The sequence below is a fragment of the Dicentrarchus labrax genome, unplaced genomic scaffold (genome assembly GCF_905237075.1).
Source record: "Dicentrarchus labrax unplaced genomic scaffold, dlabrax2021, whole genome shotgun sequence".
NCBI lineage: Eukaryota > Metazoa > Chordata > Actinopteri > Moronidae > Dicentrarchus > Dicentrarchus labrax.
The window spans coordinates 23,696,472-23,718,582 of record NW_026136722.1 but is presented as its reverse complement, the minus strand read 5'-3'; the positions used below and the strand labels follow the sequence as shown (position 1 = coordinate 23,718,582).

General features: G+C 39.9%; 1 protein-coding gene across 5 annotated transcripts in view; it reads left to right on the top strand.

Annotated features, from left to right (window-relative positions):
* Positions 1-22,111, top strand: part of LOC127355770 (thyroid hormone receptor alpha) — a 120,469-nt gene that overhangs the window by 78,299 nt on the left and 20,059 nt on the right. For 2 of the 5 annotated variants that reach the window (XM_051386952.1, XM_051386953.1), the window contains exons 5-7: positions 3,897-4,126; positions 17,931-17,992; positions 19,698-19,819. In XM_051386952.1, the coding sequence (XP_051242912.1) occupies positions 4,071-4,126; positions 17,931-17,992; positions 19,698-19,819 (240 nt within the window). In that variant the 5' untranslated portion in view covers positions 3,897-4,070. Of the gene's footprint in view, positions 1-3,896; positions 4,127-13,937; positions 14,343-17,930; positions 17,993-19,697; positions 19,820-22,111 lie in introns of those variants that run through there. The other 3 variants (XM_051386954.1, XM_051386956.1, XM_051386955.1) reach the window with 3 other exon arrangements.

Genomic DNA, 22,111 nt, shown 5'->3' with positions numbered 1-22,111 from the left:
TGATCCTTGCTCTGACACACACACACAGTAGCTCTTCAAAAGGATCAAGAGTGACCCCAACTATGAGTAGACAGTAATATTTTAATCTCTGGCAAATGTCCATGTGTTAGCAGGATAATCCCCTTAACCCTGCAGTCATAGAAATATGACACAGTTAATAATCGTTAATCATTTTTGGGAAAAAAATTTTGGGAAAAAACATGAGAGAAGCCTGCCTACTTCTAACCGAAATATTCAGCCTTCCAGAAGAAGCTCAGGCTGTTGTCTTCTTTGATCAGTGATGAAGACTTCACAGCAGGCACTTCTCTGAACACTGCTCGCACCCTCCAGCCCCTCAGAATCAAGCATGCACTGTGGACATTGTATAAAGACAGATGTTGATTATTGAGGCATTGTCATTATATTTTTCAAAGAGCTTCTTATCACAGTTGGAGGTGGTCAGGTGTGGTCTGCTAAACTGTGACAGGGTCCTGGAAAACCTGGAAATACATACCTGTTAGTGATCAAATTTCCATTTATTGTTCTGGTTGTTAAATATATGCAAAGTGATGTTAATTGTACATGCAACGAACACTTTCACCTTCTAGAGGACACGTTTCTGTAAAATCAAGTCTTAAATTATATGACAAATAAGTGCTGATCTCCAGGAAAATGTCCTGGAAAATTATTTCTTTAAAAGAGTGGGAACCCTTTTTGAGGTATAGCACTGCACTGCATTGTGAAGTGCTGCACAGCATGGACAGAACATGCCACTAGGTGCCACCACAAGTGGGTTTTTAGCATGTGTGTAGTAGTACCTGTATTCTTACAGTAGTAGCCAATAGTCAACAAAAGTTAATTCACAATCAGATGTCATCTTTCACTTCTACATCCACTTATTGTTTCCTGTGGAACCCTTTTTTGTGTCCCATGCTGAAAAGGCAGACTCTGCCAGTAACAATGAAAATCATTATATAAAGACACAATTAAAGAATGCAAATACATTGAATGGCTGTTGAGTTGTATCAACAGATGATAACGTTAAGTAAAAACATGACTCAAAGGAAATACTCCAGAGTTCCCTGGTATACAGTGTATACATCTGATGTTTGACAGTTTTTACATTTAGGCAGTGTATGAAACTTTGACATAAATGTGAATGCCTGTAACACATTTTAAGCAATCCATCCAACAATTGTTGAGATATTTCCATGAAGAGAAAGCTTGAACTTTGACGCAAACTGGACAAAAAGGACCTGTATGTTATCCAAGTTTATGGAACTGTATCCACACCAGTATTACTTGGTATTATAATGATATCATATGAAAATAAAAATAAAATCTGTCAAAGATCCAATCAGCAATCTTCTGCATACTGAAAGTATCTGTCCATATACAAACATATTACTACCTTGGATACGACCATATTTTTGTGTATTCATTGCAAATGCATTGTTTTGCATATGTAAGAGTGACTAGCAAAATAGAGAATTATATATTTCTTTAATTTACTGCAAATAATTTTTTTAAATGTATATTATCCTATCTTTTTTCCCTCAGTCTTTTCAAGTTTTGTTACACTTTAAAATAGTCCCCGTGTTGAAACAACATGTCAGAGAAGCTTAAATTTGCCTTTACTGTATCTGCGCAGTTGAACTAAAGCTGTGAAGTTTAGCCTCATGGTTGGGAATATAAAGCTGAAATAGACCTTTTTCACAAGTGCCAAATTAAGGTTGCGTTCTATTCCAGTCAAACAGAATCAGGGGATGTTGGCTCACTGGAAAGGCTCTGCTACACTAAATGGAACAGAGCCTTAATTAGTATCATTGGTAACACCTGTGTTTACCCTACTATTTCATGTCAAAATTACTGCTGTGAAAAAGGTCCATTGTGGAATGCAATGTACCCTAAATTCCTTTCAGCAGATTTGTAAGTAGCTCATGGTAAATTAGATTGGGCTGGAGTCTGTTTCCTCTAATAGATGCAGGATTGTCGTGGTGGGGAATGGAGCGCAGTGAACACAGAAGCCGCATTGTGAAAGCGGACGAGCCTCCATGAAGTCTGTATCAAACGTAAAGAGGAAATCAAAGAATGAACAGGTTCAAAGGCTCTGACCTCTGGAGCTCTTTAGGTTGAAGATGATTTCATTACTTTCAGAGCAATAGTTAAACATTTCCCTGTCTGAACTGAAGAAAATCCTTGAGAACAGTTCACTGAAAATGTAGCAAGACATTTGTATCCTTTCATAAATGTGCTCAAAAAGTAGCAGCAGCAGGCTGGGTTAATACTAGGTTAAGCCTGTTGGGTTACTTTGTTTTTGTTGCCATTTAGCTGGGCAGCTTCATTTAACTCAGCCTCTCGGTCAGACATATGGAGGGTGAATAATGACTCTATCATCAATAAATAAAGAACTCTATATATTATTTGTGAAATAAATGCATCATTAAATATGGCATTTAATAAATAAAAGAAAAACTGCCTTTGATTTAATTGCTTAAAATCTTTTACAGACACATTCTTTTCTCCCTCAGAATGAATTATAGCAAACTTTAAATGTCTCCATTACCTGTTTATGACCAAAAACCTGCAAAGATAGTGTCATTCCCACCAGCCTCAGCTGTACTTTGTGCTTAGTGCTAATGAGAAAATATTAGCATGCTAACATGCTAAACTAAGTTGGGCAACATGGTAAACATATATCTGCAAAATACCAGCTGTTAGCAGGCTCACAGACGTGCTAGCAGGGCTGTAGACTGTAGTTTGTACAGACATACATTATAAGCAGGAACACAGGACAATCTGAGAGCCACATTAAAAAACGTTTCCCAGTTGAACAACTGCTCACAAATGTCTGAAAAAAGAAAAACATGGAAAATATAATCCATTTGTGATGTATAAACACATGACAACGTATCTGCTTTTATTTTAGTCCCAGTACATAACTGCTGTGTTTCTTCAGAATGTCACCTTCTCAGAATTGTAGAAAAAAGGGTTTTAAGCTGTTAAAATAGATCAATCATGGATGGACAGAAAAGTATTTAGCAATTAATTGTTTGTCATTTATGCTAGCATTCACTGGTTGTGGCTTCTCCTTTGTGAGAATTTGCTCTTTTTCTTTTTTATATCATTGCAAACAGAATATCTTTTGGTTTTTGACTTTTGTTCCACAAAACATTTGAATATGTCACCTCAGGCTTCAGGCATTTGTGATGGAGTTTTTTTTAAATACTTTTTTCAACTCAGACCCAACGATTTCTAAATGAATGTAGAAAATACCTTAATTGATTGCTAATAAAAATAATGGTTTGTTGTAGCCCTATAATGGTTTCCATAGCTGACAGCTAGTACAAGTTCAGTCTTCAAAGGACTAGTCTTCCATCAACATTAAATCATCTAATTGTTACTGCTGTAATTAAGTTATTAACAATAGCCTCCTTGTTTTCTATGTGACTAACATCAAATCTTTACACTTAGGACATCATCACAAATGGATGCATACTAGGCCATATGATGATTTATAATCTGCTCAAACCAAAATCTGTTGAAACTTGAAAAAAACATTATAGCACAGTGCTTCCATTTCTGAAATGATATAAAGTCAACTTAAAGAAAATGACTCAATCTAACACACTGGAATTATATGACCAATTAAAATACTGCACAAATTAATGTTCACTAAAACAACTTCAACTTTGTTCGATTTTGAGTTAGCTTTAATTCCTGGGGTTGAGTGACTCATCAGTTTTTGGAGGATTAAGTTACCTTACTTCTTTTATTAAGATATGCTGCTAGTTTACAGTGTACAACGTGGTAAGCAAATAAACTCCATCTGTTATGTTATATGATAGTGTGTATTTGAAAGATGTTATTGTCACTATGTGTCTGTTTCTTACTGTCTTCTCTCTCTGCCCATCCAGCTTTCTTTTGCTTCCACTGATGTCCCGCCCACCGTGCTCCTCCCAGCCAATCGCCGCCCAGATTGTCTATTCTCTGGTCTATTGAAGGGGCCGTCGGCGAATGCTGAGCAGGCTGGCGAAGTCGAGGTCCGCCTCATTGTCCTGTGATTGGCTGCTGGACGGGACTTAGGCTACATGGAGCCAATGTCCAACAAGCAGGATAGCAACTCATCGGAGGGAGATGAGCAAGGGTGAGACAGAGAGGGTGTGTGTGTGTGTGTGTGTGTGTGTGTGTGTGTGTGGGTGGGTGGGTGTCGGTTTTGCCCGAATTGTGATGGATTGCACATCTGCATGTGTGTGTCCATCTTTGATGTCAACATGAAAGGAAAGCAGAGATTAACGGTGGATTTGGCAGATGAAAGAATAGCTGCAGGCGTGGATGGATGGATTGATGGATGGATGGAAGTATACACTGATGCAGAGTTACATTAACACAACCTCGAATCATCACAGTCTGCACACAAGCACTTCACATTCTACAACAGGATGTACAGTTAGTATATTCTAGAGAGGCACTATCAATACAAGGATGTGAAAAGGAAAATGGAAAATAAACAAACGATTAATAATTGATTAGTGCAGCATACTCAATAGAAATAGATAAAGAAAAGGATGTCTGCCTGGATGGAGGGATACAGGGGGGGCAGGGTATTTAGTGTATTTTTGGGAGAGGTAAAAGGGAAGGCAATCCATCACGCTGCCATCTGTGCTCTCTCCGTTTCTCCAGCACGTGCAGTCACACACACACACACGCTGCCCTCATGGCTTCATTAAATAAATTCACAGAGTTCTGAGCGGGAGAAGTGAACACAAACTGAGCAAGTTAAATCCGACATTACATGAATAAATATAGAACGTTTACTTGAAACAATAATTTGAAATTATTATTAAATGATTAAACTTAAAACATTCATGCTTTCCGCAGAAAGGGAGGTTTTGAATTTGTTGACCCCATGACCTTTGGTGTATCAGCCATCACCATGGTTACCTTAATGTTGGTAGTTTGTGATGTAGCCAGCACAATGTTAGCATCGCATAGCATCTACTTTGGGAGGTAAGCGCAGAGGCCAGTCTTGTTTGAGTTTGTTCCATATGCATGTGTGAGCAGATGTGTTTGTATTAATAAACATGTGTATGTGTGCATGAAGGTGTGTTGTCTTTTTTAGCCAGCAAAGACTCTTTGTGTGTGTGTGTGTGTGTGTGCATGTATTGTATATGCAGCTATAGGAGTGTGTGTGTATATGCATGCGTTGTACGGCATGCGTGTGTGGATTAGTGGAGTGGGGAGAGCTGGATTAGGAGCAGTGAGGGCAGATGGAGCCACAGAAAGCAGAGGACAGCTCAGGACGCCTCAATATGTGACAACAACAGGGGATTGTCGCTTTGTGTTTGTGCGCATGTGCGTGTGTGTGTTTCTCAGTGTCATTGAGCATGCACGTGTTCTTGTGAGCGCTGCCTCATGCCCTGACCCCTCCCCTCTGTGATTTTTGAGTCACAGAGCGTTCTGGATATATATATACACACACACACACACACACACACACACACACACACACACACACACACATTCATGCTCACAGAGATGCTGATGAAAAACTTCACATAGCCTGGAGTAGGGGATGCTGAAATAGAATTTTTTGATGCATCTATGTGTGTCTATTTCGTGTGTGTGTGTGTGTGTGTGTGTGTGTGTGTGTGTGTGTGTGTGTGTGTGTGTGTGTGTGTGTGTGTGTGTGAAGCCTCTGAATATTTGAGGAGACAGTTGTCTTTTAGCATTTCAATTTAATTAACATCTAAATAGATGGACTTAATCTGTATGGTGGTATAGATATATATTTCCCTTTTGAAGTGCTTTATTTTCGATTGCATTTGAGTGAGTGGTATTTTTATGGTTAGAATATCCCTGTACATGTGTAAAGTAGAATCCTTTTAAATCCCATTTCAGTTTAGCTTTCAGCATTTGTGAGTAACAAAATGAAAGTGTGATGAATAGAAGATAGCATTACATTACAATTAATTGGGTCTCGCATATTTAAATAACAGGTAAATGGTAAAAACCTGTACAGTGCCTTTCTAGTCTTCCGACCACTCAAAGCGCTTTTACATTACGTGAGACATTCACCCTTTCACACACATTCACGGCAAAGTCCATCGCACAGAAACTAACATTCATACACATTCGCACACCGATGCACGGCATCAGGAGCAATTTGGGGTCTAGTATCTTGCTCAAGGATACTTCGACATGTGGCACCAGGAGCGAGGGATCGAACCCACAACCTTCAGATTAAGGAACGACCCGCTCTGCCTCTGAGCCACAGCCACAGCCTGCTTTCTTTTCTACATATTTTCTTATGAGCGACTTGCTCCAAATACTGGAAGTCCCTTTGTAAAACTGAAGTGGCTAAGTTTAAATCCTGACTACTGATATCGACATGAAGATTTTAGGTGACTCACAGTTGGAGCACTTCCAAAGCTTGTCTGTACATTAAACTCACGATTGAATCATCAAAAGATGAACAACTAAACATCTACGGGATTCATACAAACATTTGCACAGACAGTCATGGTTGTATCCTAATGACTTTGGTTTTCCTCTGCCTTTTCCTCTAGTGCCACTATAAGGTTGAAATGTATTGTTTGGAGTAAAATGTCTCAACTATTGGACAGATAGGCATGACATTTTGTTCACACAGTCAGAATTCTGTGTTTCCAATGGTTTCCGGTGGTTTCCCATCAACTCCAGCTATAGTTTATTGTTAGTTAGCAAAAGTTAGCACGCTTAACCGCTAAACTAAGGTGGTATTGAGGTATTGACATGTTAGCATTGTTTACATTAACATTTATCTTAAAGCATCGCTGTGCCTAAGTTCGGCCTCACAGAGCGGCTCGCATGGCTGTAGACAGTCTCCTTTAATCATTATTAGCCCTTGGTAAGTGAATGGTTAGCTTTGTCACAAGTGTCCTTTGGAGTGAAACACCATGGACGTCATGAACTGTGAGCAGTGACAGAGTACAATTTCATGATTCATTTCTTATTGTCCAGATGGATGTGGATCTTAATCAAAACAGTGAGGCTGTGATAAAAACTTATGCAGGGTTAGGTATCTGTTAACATATTGTTAACAGACACTGGACTGGAGTAGGCAGTTTACAATAAAGAGCATCTACATACTGCATGACAGAATGTTGTTTTGAGCTTTTCTGATGGAAAGAGCTGTTGAGATCACGATGGAGCTGATTTCAGAGCCGTCAAAGAGCCTAAGCACATAATTCTCATGGATGCTTTTGCTGGGCATTGATGGTGGCAGTTGCTCAGTGTTCCTGTACCTTCAGACTGCTATAGGCAGTCAGACCAGTCATAAACGTGGAAAAGAACATTCACTTGTACGTTATTATAGCTAGGGGAACATTGCATTGCATTATTGCACTTTTCAACTCATTCCCAGACATTGAGCTAATGTCAGTATATGTATGCACTGATTCCTGAAAGAGAAGCATTAAATGTTAAGGAATGCCCACTTTCTGATTTACCACTGACAAACATAAAAAAAACAACATATTTTTGGCAACTATACCAGGAACAGCATGGCTCTGTATGTAAAATTAACAAATAGGCTTTATCCCTCCTTCACTCCTTTTCAAAGGACCATTCTTCCTCTCTTAGCGAGGACTTATCCTCAGGTAACCCCTCTGTAGTTGTACATTTTATTAGCTGAAGCCGCACAAGCAAACACAACAACAGCTGTGTATCACAAACCTCTTTGCCATTTGACCAGCTAAAGTGTGTGATACAGGCAAATAATGAAGTAAGGGGGGATTTTTTTTTCAAGACCTGAATAAAATATAAAAGTAAATAAAGTTAAATGTTTCCTGATATGAACCACGGCATAATTCAAGAAAGAAGGTGTGTTCACTGTGTCAAATGAGAGGATCATTGATTCATAAATTCTTGCCGTGACCTGATGGGGAGGCACGGCAGACTACGCGTTGGACACTGAACTCAACCAACATCATTCCTCTTTCACTTCACTACGTTTAGAGTTCTTCTTAGATACTCTTTGTTCCTATGGATCACGGAACAAGTTGTAGAAAGAGAGATGAATCGGGTCAGTACTTCATGATACATCCCAGATGCTGCATTTGTTGACTTCCATTAAGACACACTACACGTTATAAAACAAGCAATTGTGACACCCAATGCTCACATTTTATCCTGATAACCATGTCAAGTCAGACAACTGCTACTGTGGCTTGAGTTTTACTATAGAAAGACTAAGACACCTTGCAGCATGGATACCTTGGGCACTGCTCACCTCTCGGATTGAACAACTTGCTCCTGTGCTCAATGTCATTTACAACTCTGACCTTTCTTTTTAATATTGTTTGTGGGCCTTTTTCCCTTTATTGGATAATACAGCTGAAGATAGACAGGAAAGAGAGAGTGTGACACACAGCAAAGGGCCACAGGTCGGATTCAAACCCTGGGCCACTGCAGAAAGGACTCAGCTTTTGTACATGGGGCGCCAGCTCTACTAGGTGAACTATCAGGATGCCCCACAACTGTGACCGTTCTGTGAGAGACAGAAATTGGATGGTGGCTGTCTGTGGCTGTCTGTGGCAAAACCTGAAAGTGATGAACAAAGAAGCTCATGGTCTGTGTTTTAAAGATTTAACCTTCCTGAACTCATGATGGACAATTTAAAACTAATGCCTTTTTTATTACATGCATTCTTCTTCCTTGTCAAATTCTGGTGCCTAGATTACCAACTCGACCACTGACAGTTCGGTCAGAGATTCAGGTTTGTTATGCTAGTAGCAGCTTACATAGCTTCCAGCCATTAGCCTCAAGCAAAAGGAGGAGTGGGCTCCAGTGGTTTCATAACTCCAAACCCACAGATAGTCTTCATCCCCCTTCAGAAAGATAGAGAGATAGATCGATAGATAGATAGACTTTATAAATCCCCACAGGGAAATTTGGTCGTCATAGCAGCCAGGTACATTAAAATACAATAATAGAATAAAATACAGCAATTGAATAAAATATTTAGATATAAAAGATTTAAAAAAAAAGATAAATAGGTAGGTAAGGTGCAAAGAGTTGTAGTTGCAAAATAAATATGTATAGATAATAAACTATTTGGCACTTTCCTGCTGTCTGAGGCGCATTGTTGACTCAGACATACCTTGCCTCTGCACTGTGCTTTGAGCTAGCCCTTGCAGTAGCCTAACTGGGAGACATGTGACTGCCCAGCTCCTCTACAGGCACACACTCGTAAACACTCTGCATCCAGCTAGCCCCTGGCTTCATGTGACACAACATGGTTGCCTGCGGGGTTTCCCTTCAGTTAAATTGAATGCCATTGTGTTCGAGTGTGATGGTCCCATTGTATGAGATCTTTTTTTCTTATTTGATCCCAATAAGCTTAAAAAACTGCATAAATGAGTTTTTTGTCTTCCTTAATGAAACCAACAGCACAGCTTTTGAACTTTTACACATGACAGGGTTAGTTAATGCGCAACATCACTGTCATGCAACCCACTGGCTACCTAGTGTGTCTAATGGCAGCCATGTGATTTTGGCAGGACAGTGAACCACTGCTCGGACACTCAATGAGAACGTGGGCTAAACAGCAGAAGTCCTTTTCACTGTTGTTCCCTCCTCCTCAGTCAGAGAGGCATCTGACAGATAGCTGACACTGTGGAATTTACCTTGAGGTGTTGCTAAAAGTGTCAGTGCGTGGTTGAGGCCTGACAAAAGGGCGACATTGTCAGTAAAATGTGAGTGGAAGTCAGAGGAAGAGAGGAAACAAAGGAGTGGTATGAAAGGAGGAAGAAGATGAATCTGAAATGAAATATTGGCCATTCTCTGAGAGTTGAACTATTCTGACAGTGCATACAGAAACAAATGAAACATCCTGAAGGTTTTAGGCTTTTTAATAATTGCACTGTTAATGTCAGGCAACATTATTTAATGATCTTAGAACCTTTATTTGGAAAGAAGGAATGAGCAATAGAGAAGATGAAACATTGAGCAAATCTAATGCTAATTAACAATTGCTTACACCATATTTTCCTGCTGCACTTTTAGTTCAGTGTAGAGTTTTTTGCTTTGTCGTACTGCTTCTCCATCCAGGATTTTGTGTCCTGTAAATAATGTCACCGGGCCGCTCTGTCTGTGTACCCGCTCTGTCTGTACTCGTGTCCTTGTTTTCCCTCTCGCCGTTGCACTTGCAGCTAAGCTAAATGTAAACGTTTAATAGATTAGTGTTTTGCCTTCATGTTTCAAGTAAATCCATTTTGATAAGAGATTTATTACTTTATTACTTAATTTCATCCATAGTTAGCTGGCTGTGCTCCATTCTCTAGTCAGGCTATTTCAGTAGCAAGAGTATGGATCAGGTGTACAGTCTTGTCATGGTTGGATTCAGGTTGTTTTTCTGCCCTCAGGTTGACAATTGCAGATGTATTCAGAAAATGTAAGTTGCAGAGAAAATCATTTCATTATTTAAAACAGGAAATGTGACAGATAAGTATGGAGAAATTTTTGTTCCTTTATTATTCAATCAAATAGAATAGGTTTGAAACCAAAAAAGAGATTTGAGAGCAAAAAAGAGTAAGTGGCAATCAAAAAAATCTTTTTTGAGATGGAAACAGAACAGGTTGCAACTGAAAAAAAAATATGAGAGAACATATTTCTTCAACTTCAATCAAAACTAATGTTTGTAAGTAAAAACATGCGACCATTTTGCTTAGAAATCAGTCCTCTTTGCTTGTGAGTTGTAAAGTTTTGCTTGCGAATTCAACTGCACTTGATGGGCGGGGCCTACGCTGGTGGATGAGAGAAGAGTTTCTATTGGTTGGTTTGACCTGGCTACGTCTTCCGCATTACACCCACTTCTCCCTGTGCTGTGCTGCTTGGAGAAGCCTGTTGCTCTTGAAACGTTTCCCATAAGTAATGAATTGCGCTATATATCGTTGGCTACAGCCTGCCGTACATTCACAACAACAACAACAACAACAACAACACAAGTAATGAATTATAATGCCCTGCTGCTGCAAGCACACTGATTAGCAGCAACATGGTTGTCTCTGCTAGTCACAGTACTACCGTGGATTACTAAAATACCGCTGAACGCGGGGCCAGTTTCCACTGTGTAGCGGGCTGCCGCTTCTCCTCCCTGCTCCCGTTCTCTACAGCTGTTCTAATGTCAACAAACACACGTGGCAAATAATTAAAATCACAGGACATGTCTTTTGATCTGATTATACAGATCAGTGGTGCTGAAATTTGCATTTAGTTTAGTAATCCACAGTAGTACTGTTGTGTAGGAACCGTGACGTTTTGGCACTGCGAGTACCATGCAACACTAAATGTTTCAATCACAGCCTTACGTTGTATACGCCTCCCTGTAATTCACTCACTCATTAGGCTACTCTGCTCAGGCCGTGACTAGCAGAGACAACCATGTTGCTGCTGATCAGTGTGCTTGCAGCAGCAGGGCATTATAATTCATTACTTGTGTTGTTGTTTTGTTGTTGTTGTTGTTGTGAATGTACGGCAGGCTGTAGCCAACGATATGGCGCAATTCATTACTTATGGGAAACGTTTCAAGAGCAACAGGCTCCTCCAAACAGCACAGCACAGGGAGAAGTGGGTGTAATGTGGAAGATGTAGCCAGTCAAACCAACCAATAGAAACTCTTCTCTCGTCCACCAGCGTAGGCCCCGCCCATCACGTGCAGTCGAATTCGCAAGCAAAACTTTACAACTCACAAGCAAAGAGGACTGATTTCTAAGCAAAATGGTCGCATGTTTTTACTTACAAACATTAGTTTTGATTGAAGTTGAAGAAATATGTTCTCTCATATTTTTTTTCAATTGCAACCTGTTCTGTTTTGATCTCAAAAAAGATTTTTTGATTGACACTTACTCTTTTTTGCTCTCAAATCTCTTTTTTGGTTTCAAATCTATTCTATTTGATTGAACAATAAAGGAACAAAATTCTCTCCATAGATAAGCATTTATCTTAAAGTATAAAGTTCTATATGTGAGGAAGATGTCTCCCTGTTTCTCATTTTAGCTAGCTCGTAGCACAGCTACCGACATTCAGGTTCCCCAGAGGATGAAGTTTACTAATGTCGGTGTTCTCTGACTTTTCCTGTAGTGCCGCCACGAGTGTCTTGAAAAATATTGGATTGGATTTTCATAAAATCCAGACATTCATGTTCCCATGAGGACAAATAACAATAATAACTTTGGCAACCCGCTGACATAAAGTTTTAGTTCAGTCAATACTTTATGACCAAATACCAAAAACTAATGACTAACTCTTTGTTTAGTGCCTGTTAGCTAATGTTAGCATGCTAAAATACTAAACGAAGGCAGTGAACATGATAAAAGATTTCACCAGCTAAACAGCAGCGTGTTAGCATTATTATTGTTCATATGTTTGAAGTGGACTTTTAAAACTTCCCCCATGTTTACACATTGCCTTGAAAAATTCAATTTACTGTCAATTTCCATAACACAGCTTCCATCCGTTCAACAAAAGGGTGGTGGTGCACTCTAGTCTAATGCTCTGTTAAAATATTTCTATTTTTAACAGCAATGTTCTTCCTTTCCTATCACTTCTTCTGTGCTGTTCTTTTGATCACCAGCTGTGTTACCATTAACTTCTTTTTCGCATTTTGAAGTATTGCATTAAATAAGTTTAATGGAAACAGTAAAATTCCAAGAAAAACTCTAAAAACGCTCTCTCAAAAAGGAGTTAAATGTCCAGTGATTTCCAGGATTTAGTAGCATCTAGCAGTGTAGTTGTAGATTGCAACTCCCTGACTTCAACCTCCTCTTCCAAGTGCAAAAGAAAAACTACTAAAGACGCAAAGAATAAGCATTCATACGCATTTTCTTTTGCTGATTAAAATTTGTCATACATGTTACTGTTAATCTGTCAACTTAAAAGTCTGCCAGCAGCTTAAATGGCTTAATTCCTTCCTTTCATGGTTAAAGCGTAACATTGATCAAAAGAATGGCAAAGCAGGGGCGACTGGATATAATCAGCATTTGTGTTATAAATAAAAAGTGGTGAGTATGACTCACTCATGACTGTTGATTCATTGATGGGATTTGTGCTGTGGAAATGTAAATTATGCTAAATTTACCATGTGAGCCATTATTGTACAGATAAATCCCCCTCACATTATATATGTGTTCACCCATACCCCTTGCTATTGTTGGTTGGAATTTACAGTATTTGAGGGTTAGCTTAGCATTGCTGTGCAGCTTCCATGGCTGAGATTAATCCTGCTAGTGATCATTCAGCCACACTCCTCAAGGTAGTGTTGTATCTAGCTTTCACCGTGGCCTTCACAATAAATGGTTACGATTGCACTCGGAGCGAAAACAGATCATAGAGCAGTCTAATTCAATCGATGAGATATCAGGCATCTCTTTGTCCTCATAAGACTTCACTCAGCTGTACTGGGGAGACTGCATCAGCCTGCTGTTATGTAATCATGTTAGCATTAAAGCTTAAGTGAGTTTGGATGTAGGGAGGGAACTTTTCTCTCTCTCTCTCTCTCTCTCTCTCTCTCTCTCTCTCTCTCCCCTCCCAGGGGACAAAATGAAAAAGGCAAAATAGAAACAAAAAGGGCATAAAGGGAAGTAAAAATGTAAAAATAACATGACAGGTGACAGACGGAGAGACAGAAGATTTAAAGAGAAGAAGAGTCTGGCAGCTTGGAGAAGAAAGATAAAATAAGTACAAAAAAGCAAGGACAGGAAGTGGTAGAGAGCGAGAGGGGTGGTGCGAGGTAGACCGGAGCATGACAAGGTTTATTGTGATGACAGAGAGCATGTCACCGGGAACTACACATGCCTACACAGACAAACAGACAGACAGGGAGGGAGGGAGACAGGGAGGTGTTGGGGGAGGCTGGACTAGAGCAACTAGAAGGGAGGGAGGGAGGGAGAGAGGGAAATAAACAGAGTAGCCGTTCCTCCCAGCAGCAAGTCTGAGGCGGAGAGCCACTGTTGCCTCAGATATCTCAGCTGATAGCAGCAGATCCAGGTTCTGCTCCACTCTACTGTACTTCACCGGCACCGACTTAAGCTCTCAGGTCACTGAGAGGTTGGTGGCAGGGGATTTAAGGACCTCCCCTTAGAGGTTTATAGAAAGCTGCCGGTAGCTACATTCAGACTCGTCCACTGTTAAGGAAGGGGAACTATCCTGATACCAACCAACCGGAGAAACAGCAGTCAGATCACTTGTAAACAAGGCTGAATGGGACACGTGTACTGACCTAACTAGACTGCTGAGAGGCTGCAACAGCAGAAAGAGTTCTTCTTGTGACACTCCTGCAAAGAGGGCAACATGCATATATTACAGCCGTACTGCATCAACAGGTTGGTGCGTTTGTGTGAATATATTTGTCCATGTATGAATGTATGAGTGTTGAAAGTGGGTGTGTGCAGCTTCTCCCATACCGCATGTTCATAGGAGATAAAGTAAGAAGTGTGTGTTGAGAGCAGTTAAGGAGGGCTCGCCTCTGTTTGTCCGCTGTGTTATTGTTGGTGCTGTTTTTAGTCCACAAATTAGATTTCCAAATTATTATTACATTAAAATACTCTAATATCTAATAGAATGCCGTCTATTGTCAAATCAAACAAATCACCCCGCCCCCCTCCACGTGATTCTTGAAGTATGTTTAATTAACTGATTTGTTGCTATCATTCTTTTTGCTAAAGTAATTAGTAGGGAAACTTCCTCAAAGAAGTACATTCTGTTCGTTTGATGAGGTTTGTGAAAGGGAACATAGTCCCTTATCAGTTGAGGAGGAGGGTGTGTAGCCTGACAATCAGCTGGTGGTAATTTGTTCATTGTGAGGGGTGTGACATCAGTTGTAAATGTATGTTAGAGATTCTATAAACCATGGTAATTGAACAGTGAAGCTTTTGTCAACGCTGCCACCCCTCCACAGCATCTTCCGGCTTATGATCTTTCAGCTGATGCCTTCAGAACAGACTGGCACCTATGTCTGTCTTTGCAGCATTTGTTGCAACTGTATAACCACGAGTTCCCAGGATGGTGTATTTAAACTATTTGTCAGGTTTTTATGTAACTATAGCATCACTCAAAGCTTTGTAGCAGCATGCGTTGCTGTCTGCCACAATATTTTGTTTAATGCTACAAATGGATGCTAAAGTTTGACATTATCAAAGTGTCTGTAAGCGGCATTAATGAATATTTTTAGTGACAATAATGGATCAAATAACTGTAACGTAGAGGTGTATCGCAATATTTTACAGATTTTCAAAAACACAATTGATTTCACTGTCATAAGGAATGGATGTAACAGTGTGTTTATTGGTTCTAACATAAGTGCCTAACATCAACATGTGACTAGGTTACACAGTAGTAATTCTGGAATAATTAAAAAGTCAGTGTTTTCAACCAGCTCCTGAAAAATCTGCAATTGTTATTATTTTAAACTGCCTGTGCTGTGCAAAAACAGAAAGCTTGACAAGCAATGGTGAACCATCTGCAGAGCGCTTCAGCCTGTTTTATCTTATTGTTTTGGTCCAACTTCCCACAATAAACCCACTATATTGTGCAAGCCCATGACTAAACAGCACACAGACAAAGTTAGCAACCAGCTGGTGAACATAGTGGCAAGTAAAGTCAGATATAAAAAAAAGTGAGTGAATCTTGGATTTCAATGTCAGGTGGACAAAATTCCACTGATTCCACTAATAATGTTTCTCTGTTTCTTCTTCATGGGTAAATAGGCAACCGTTTGCTAACACGTTAACCAAAGACATATTGTCAGTTTGTTCTGCTGCCCCCTAGTGGGCCCCAGAGATTAATTATTGCAGCTTGCACATTTTCTTGTAGTTTTTATTGTAGTATTTTTGTGTTTTTAAAGTCTTTGTACTTACTGTATATTTACTTTGACTCAAGGCTCACAACCAAATAATAATTGTCATAGACATTAGACCTCCTGACAATAATTTTTACATGCCTACCACCAATTCCCTCATGTTGTGGTAGAATATGGTGGAAATAGACCTTTCAGCGCTGTCATAAGTTCTATTAAATGGCGCTTATTAATGATTTTGTTTGTTTTTTAATCAAAGAATTGATATTGTGGGTTTTTCTGTTATGGTGGCTCACCTCACAGTCATCAGTAACCAGAGTATACAGTTTCCCATCGTGTTACTGCCTGGCCATGTGCACTGCAATAAATGAATACGTTTGCTCGACCATGAAGAGCAGCAAGAACCAAGGAAGAGACGTCAGAGTTGGTTTTTTTTTTTTTTTTTTCGGTTAGAAGAGGAAAGTGGATTTGACAGCCAAAGGGAGGGAGGGGAATAATGGAGAAGAGCGCTGTTACCTAATACTGCTGATGGAAGTTTAGAGAGGAGAGATGAGAGGAGAGAGATGGTCAGAAGGAGAGGGAAAAACAGAAACAACTGGGAGGAATGAAGGAAAGTTGAGGGCGCAAACAGAAAGAAATGTCAAATTCTCTCCAAAATGGGAGGGAAAGAGAGAGAGATTTTATGGAAAGAAAAGCGGAAATGGGAATGGGAGGGATTTTGGAGCAAACAGACAGACATGGGGATAGACAGAAAAAAAGGGAGGGAGAGAGGATGGTAATCCAAATCTGCCGCCAGGAGCAAATGCAGACTCCATCCTGTGAAAGTGAGAAAAGAGGAAGGGTAGAGAATTATAGAGAGAGAGAGATATGAGGTGGGGAAGAGATCAGTGAAAGAATTATCTATATCCTGGAGTGTGTGTGTGTGTGTGTGTGTGTGTGTGTGTGGGTGTGTGTGTGGGTGTGTGGGTGTGTGTGTGGGTGGGTGGGTGCGTGCGTGCGCGTAGCCTCGATATCAAATATTTGTGTGCATGTGTTTGTCCATGTATGTGAATGGAGGCATGATTCATTTGATTCTTAGTATTCCAAACACACCCTGAAAGCACAAGGTGTGCTTGACTTTGAATTACAGCTATATAGGTATAAAATTGGATATGTGATTGAAAGTGAAAAAATACCCAGTATTCGGGCAGAAGTAAAAAACAAATGAATTCATGAAGACGCAGCAGAGAAAAAAAGTGACTCAGACATCCCTCTGGTCGAGCTCATCGGGGACGATTCATCTGCAGCCAAGCAAACTTTAACCACGCATACATGCCACCAGCAAGTCTGCAAGCCATCTGACACAAGTCCATTCATTCAGGAGAGGACATTTCCTCTTTTTTGTTGTTTATCAGTGTACAACAAAAATGTTGGCTGCAGTTGAATTTCAGACTGAGATTGTTAAGCAGTTAGTCACATACTACCCATTAGAGCTTTGATCAGGCCCAGAAAATCAGGCCTGACCCTAGGCCAAAAAATAGTTTATTTACAAACTACTTTTCCAAGTAAACAACATTGTGCACATAATATAGTGCAAATGATATTAAAAATGAATAAATAACAAATCCACTCGTTAATTACAGTCGCATACATTATTAACAAAATATTAAATATCTGTACATATCTAAGTAAAAATCTCATTCTGTCCGAGCCCGACCTACAGCAGCGGTTTTGGGCCAAACCTGGTAGGTTGGCTTGGGTCTTATTGGGTTCGGGCGGAGAATCAAAGCGGTTATGCCTTCTTTATTGATTTCAAGGGGAATCCGACTGAATCCGACACGATGGCAGACATTAAGAATAACCATATAGAAAAAGCCAATCTTCTCTTGGTCATATAGAGGCATTAATATTAAATTGAAATGTTTCATATCCTGTTTAAAATGTAACCTTTGTCTCTGAGACATAATCAGCATTTACATTTGGTAGATTATACAATTGAACAAGTTACCAGAAAAACGATGGATTATTGGATAATGAAAAATGTCTTTTCATTGCGTCATGTCATCTTTTTCACATTGTAACATTGTTCTCTCTTCCCTTCTTCCCCCTATCCCATCTCCTTCCTCTCCCCTCCCAGGTGGCCCGATGTGCCGAAGAGAAAGAGCAAGAACAGCCAGTGTTCGGTGAAGAGTATGTCTGGTAAGGATTGATCATCTTCGTTTTGTTGTTGTTTCCAACCAAGCGAGTGAACACAATTCAAAACGGGTTCCTTTAAAGATGAAGAAGTCTTTTGATGTGCCGGAAGATTTGCTCAGTGCTCAGTGTAGCCCATCACCCCACAGCTGACTCCCCTTGGCTTTCAGTTGCATCCTGGGTGTCATTACTATGATAATCTTCTCCTCATCCTTCTCTTTCTGTATTATTTTCTCCAGAGGCTTTGTTGAGCACAAATTAGTTCACCTAGGTGACCAAAGCCTAAGCTTAAGATGTTTGTTCGAGTAGAGATGTAGACAGGACTCTTAAGGTACAAGACTACAGTACAGACAAAACAAGTCGTACAAATAAGTACAATGAAATGATATACACCTTGGTACTTCCTTAAATTAATAAGTTGGGTTTTTTGTGGAAAATTCATGTCCCAATGAAAAAACAAAAAAAACTAAAAGCTAAAGTTTGAAAAAATTGGAGAAAGAGTTGTGTACTGTATTTCTCTTTATTTCTTAGTTTGATTTGTTTTAATTTAGGCATTTTAAGTCTTCCATATCACATTTACAAATGCAGATAAAAAGACAGATTGCAAGGGCAATGTGTGTTGGAAGATATGTTCGCCCAATTGCATACTGCAGCCATGTAAGACCCTAACAAGATACTCATAAGCAACCTCTGTAACCTACTATTTTTAATTTAAAAGACATTTCATACATATCTTGTCTTTGCATGTAGGAGTAAAAGTGAAGGACTTTTACATTTATCTTACAAATGACAATGACAAACAGAATTCCACTTTTAAAAATAGCTTTAAAAATACAGCAGTATCTTTTTAAGTAAAAATGAAAGTCTCGCAGACAGCAGCTCTTTCAGATCACCACTGTGGATTTACTGTCTGGGTGGCTGCAGTAGTATGGGAAGAGCCTCACTATAAATCCCCTCCACCGGAGCGCTCTTTGCATTTTCGCTTTCCAGAACCCTCTAAGCATGTGTGTGTGTGTTTGTGAGGCTGTGAGCAACTGTGATACAGTGGTCGGGTGCTGTGTGTGTTAAGGTGTGCGTAGAGCTGGGGGGAGTGTTTAGGCATCATTTCAATGAATGGTTCTGTGCTCTTCAAAAAGCAAGTGGGCTGTCTTTTTGAGGAGAGAGCCCTGTCTGAGCATGCCCAGATGACTGTCAGTCCTTCTCCAACATCATGACAGCTTAGAGGTTAGAGTTCTGAAGAGAATGTACATATTGTTATTATGTAAGTATGAGTTAAAAGGATCAAGAGCTAAGGGAAATATGTCACCTCTCAAGAGGAATAAAGAAGCAAATGAAAAGATGAAAAGTATATTTGATGAATTCTGGGAATATGACTCTAAACCTCATAAGCCTGCATGATACCAGGTCTGTGTGCAGTCTGATCACAGTCTCTTGGGGCCGTATGCACAGGAGCTTCTCTGAGGCCCCTGTGATAACACTCAGCCCCCTCCTCCCTCTCCTCCTCCACTCCTCGTTCCCCTTCATCTTCTCCTCTCCATCTCACTATTCTTCTCCTCCTTCCTTCTCATCACCTTACCTCCTCCTTACCACTCACCATCCCACTGGACCTCCCTCGCTCGTACTCATTGTTCACCCTTCTCTCATTCCACCCTGTCTTCCTCTTCAATCTCCTCCTCCTCATCCTCCTGTTCCTCCTCCTCCTCTCCTATAGCTCTTAGTGTCTCTGTTCCAGGGTACATCCCCAGCTACCTGGAGAAGGATGAGCCGTGTGTGGTGTGTGGGGACAAAGCGACCGGCTACCACTACCGCTGCATCACCTGCGAGGGTTGCAAGGTACAGTGGAACATCTCTGTCTCACTATATGATTCTTTGAGAGTGGTGGGTGAAATTTGAACAGTCTCTAGCCATTTGTCAAGCTTTGGATTTCTGTTAAAGCAGTGTACATAGGGCTGTAGTAAGAGACGTGTGTGTGTGTATATATATATATATGAGTTGAGATTGATTTAGGTGTTCCAAAAAAATACAAGAGCAAAAGTGTAACAACTGGGTTAAACAATGTGTTTATCTCCTGTAACGTAATCTAGTTAGCATATCCAGCTAACTAGCTCAGTGTTATAATAATTTTAAAAAATGTCTCCTTGCTGGTCCTTCCAACAAACTCAGAATAATTACCATGTATTTATATCCATATTCATTATATCCTGACAGTAGTACATGAGACAGTTAATCTGTGAAACAATCAGGTTCCTCCGGCTCCTCCTAGAGCTCCTAATGGGATTTAAGAGTGTAAGATGTAAGAATCCACCGAGCTGGAACAAAAACAACCAATCAGAGTGGAGAAAGATAGTTGACTGTTGAGTGTCAAATACAGATGGTTTGGGACTCTGGGAACGAGACTCAACAATCAACTATCTTCAAGCCTCCAACCCAAAGCGTCTTTATATCTTTCTTGGCTCTGATTGGTTGTTTTCATTCAGGCCCGGTAGATTCTTTTCAGCAATAATGACAAAAAGTTATTTTTATAATAGCAAGCTGCAAGTGTAAGCTAAGCAGGGTCAGTCAGATTTTACAGTTGTCCTTATATTTATAATTCTAGCACTAACTAGCTCAACACTTCTTTAGGAGAACAATGCTGTTTCTTTATTAACAGGATGCTAACCTTTTGCCTGGGATACAGCCGTTAACTGCACATTTAAGACCCTTTTATATGCTTCTCATTTTAAGGCTGGAAACATTAAAAATGACTGGAGACAGTGTTTTTCAACCAACTCATGAAGCTGACATTTGCCCAATTAGCTAGCTACAGCAGATAAAATCTGAAAAAATATGATTTTGATTATGTATTTCTCTTCTCATTAACATCTTCATAATTTGAAAAATGTGGCTCGAGCTCAAAATGACCGCTGGCATGACATGTAATTTGGAATTACATCCTTGACATTTAGTTTTATTTTGCTGTCACAGTACCACTCTTTGAGCCATGAGGCTAATCAACACTGGCAGAATTGTCTAAAGCTTTTTTAGTCTCCCAGAACAGAAGTACGTCAGTTTTAACAAACATCAGTTCATACTGCCTTTCAGATACCCCTCTGACACACAACAATATGTGATTCTCTTAGCTATTGTTTGCTTTTGCTGTTTGCTGCTCAAAGCATAAGAAAATTGTAAAGTCCATCATTTAGATTAGAATATTACATATGAGGCTTGTAGTACTGAATAATGGGCTGGCTCTGAAGGCTCAGACTAGATGTGATCAGTCAGTTTCTGAAATGACAGCAGCCCTAAAAGGAACCATTTTAAATTCTGACAACAGCAAAATTATTGCTTAACAGATGCCATGGCAAAATGACACTGTGAGCACCTAGAGTCAAGTGGCACATAAAGCAAGCTTATGAAAAGTATTTTTCCTGACTGAACTTCTGCTAAGCTTCATGTATTGTTGGGGCTAACTTAATTTTCCTGGTTGAGTGAACCAATTAAAGGCTCCTACAACAGCCTTTTGTATTCACTAGAATGGAATTCATTTCTGGTTTCTGTGGCCCCAAGCCTATTGGGTCCTACAGAAGACGTGAATCTTCAGCAATTGGTCACAAATATAGTTTAAGTTTTAAAAAAGGCTCAGTAATTTTTAGGTCAACCCACCAAAACTCGAATCATCAATGAAGACCCCAAGTTGACTCGCATTTTGTCAGTCATATCTCTGCACTATTGTTTTTTAGCTGCATCATTGTACATGGCGACAGCATGGCAGGCTGTTAACTTTACAAGCCAAGTTTTTCTAAATGATTACAAACCACAAAACGAACTGTGATGGAACAGATAACGTGACGCAGGGCAGAGGGCTTACTGTCAGTGAAGTTGGCTAAACCGCTTTTGAACCAGGCGGTGCTACAACCTCCTCTACTGCCGTCCACTATGATAGAGTCTTGGTGAAAGCTTTTGCTTTCTCTGACTGTGTGGAAATCTGATGTTTTCACCTCACAGATGACAAAAAAAAGCATTCAAACCTGCAGTTGGCTAAAACATGAGGTTCATGTAGCTGTGTTTCCACCCAGCTGATGTAGGCGTTTAGTGTGGCGCTGAACTAAGAAAAAGGAATGAATCATTGAATCGTCGTATTGAATA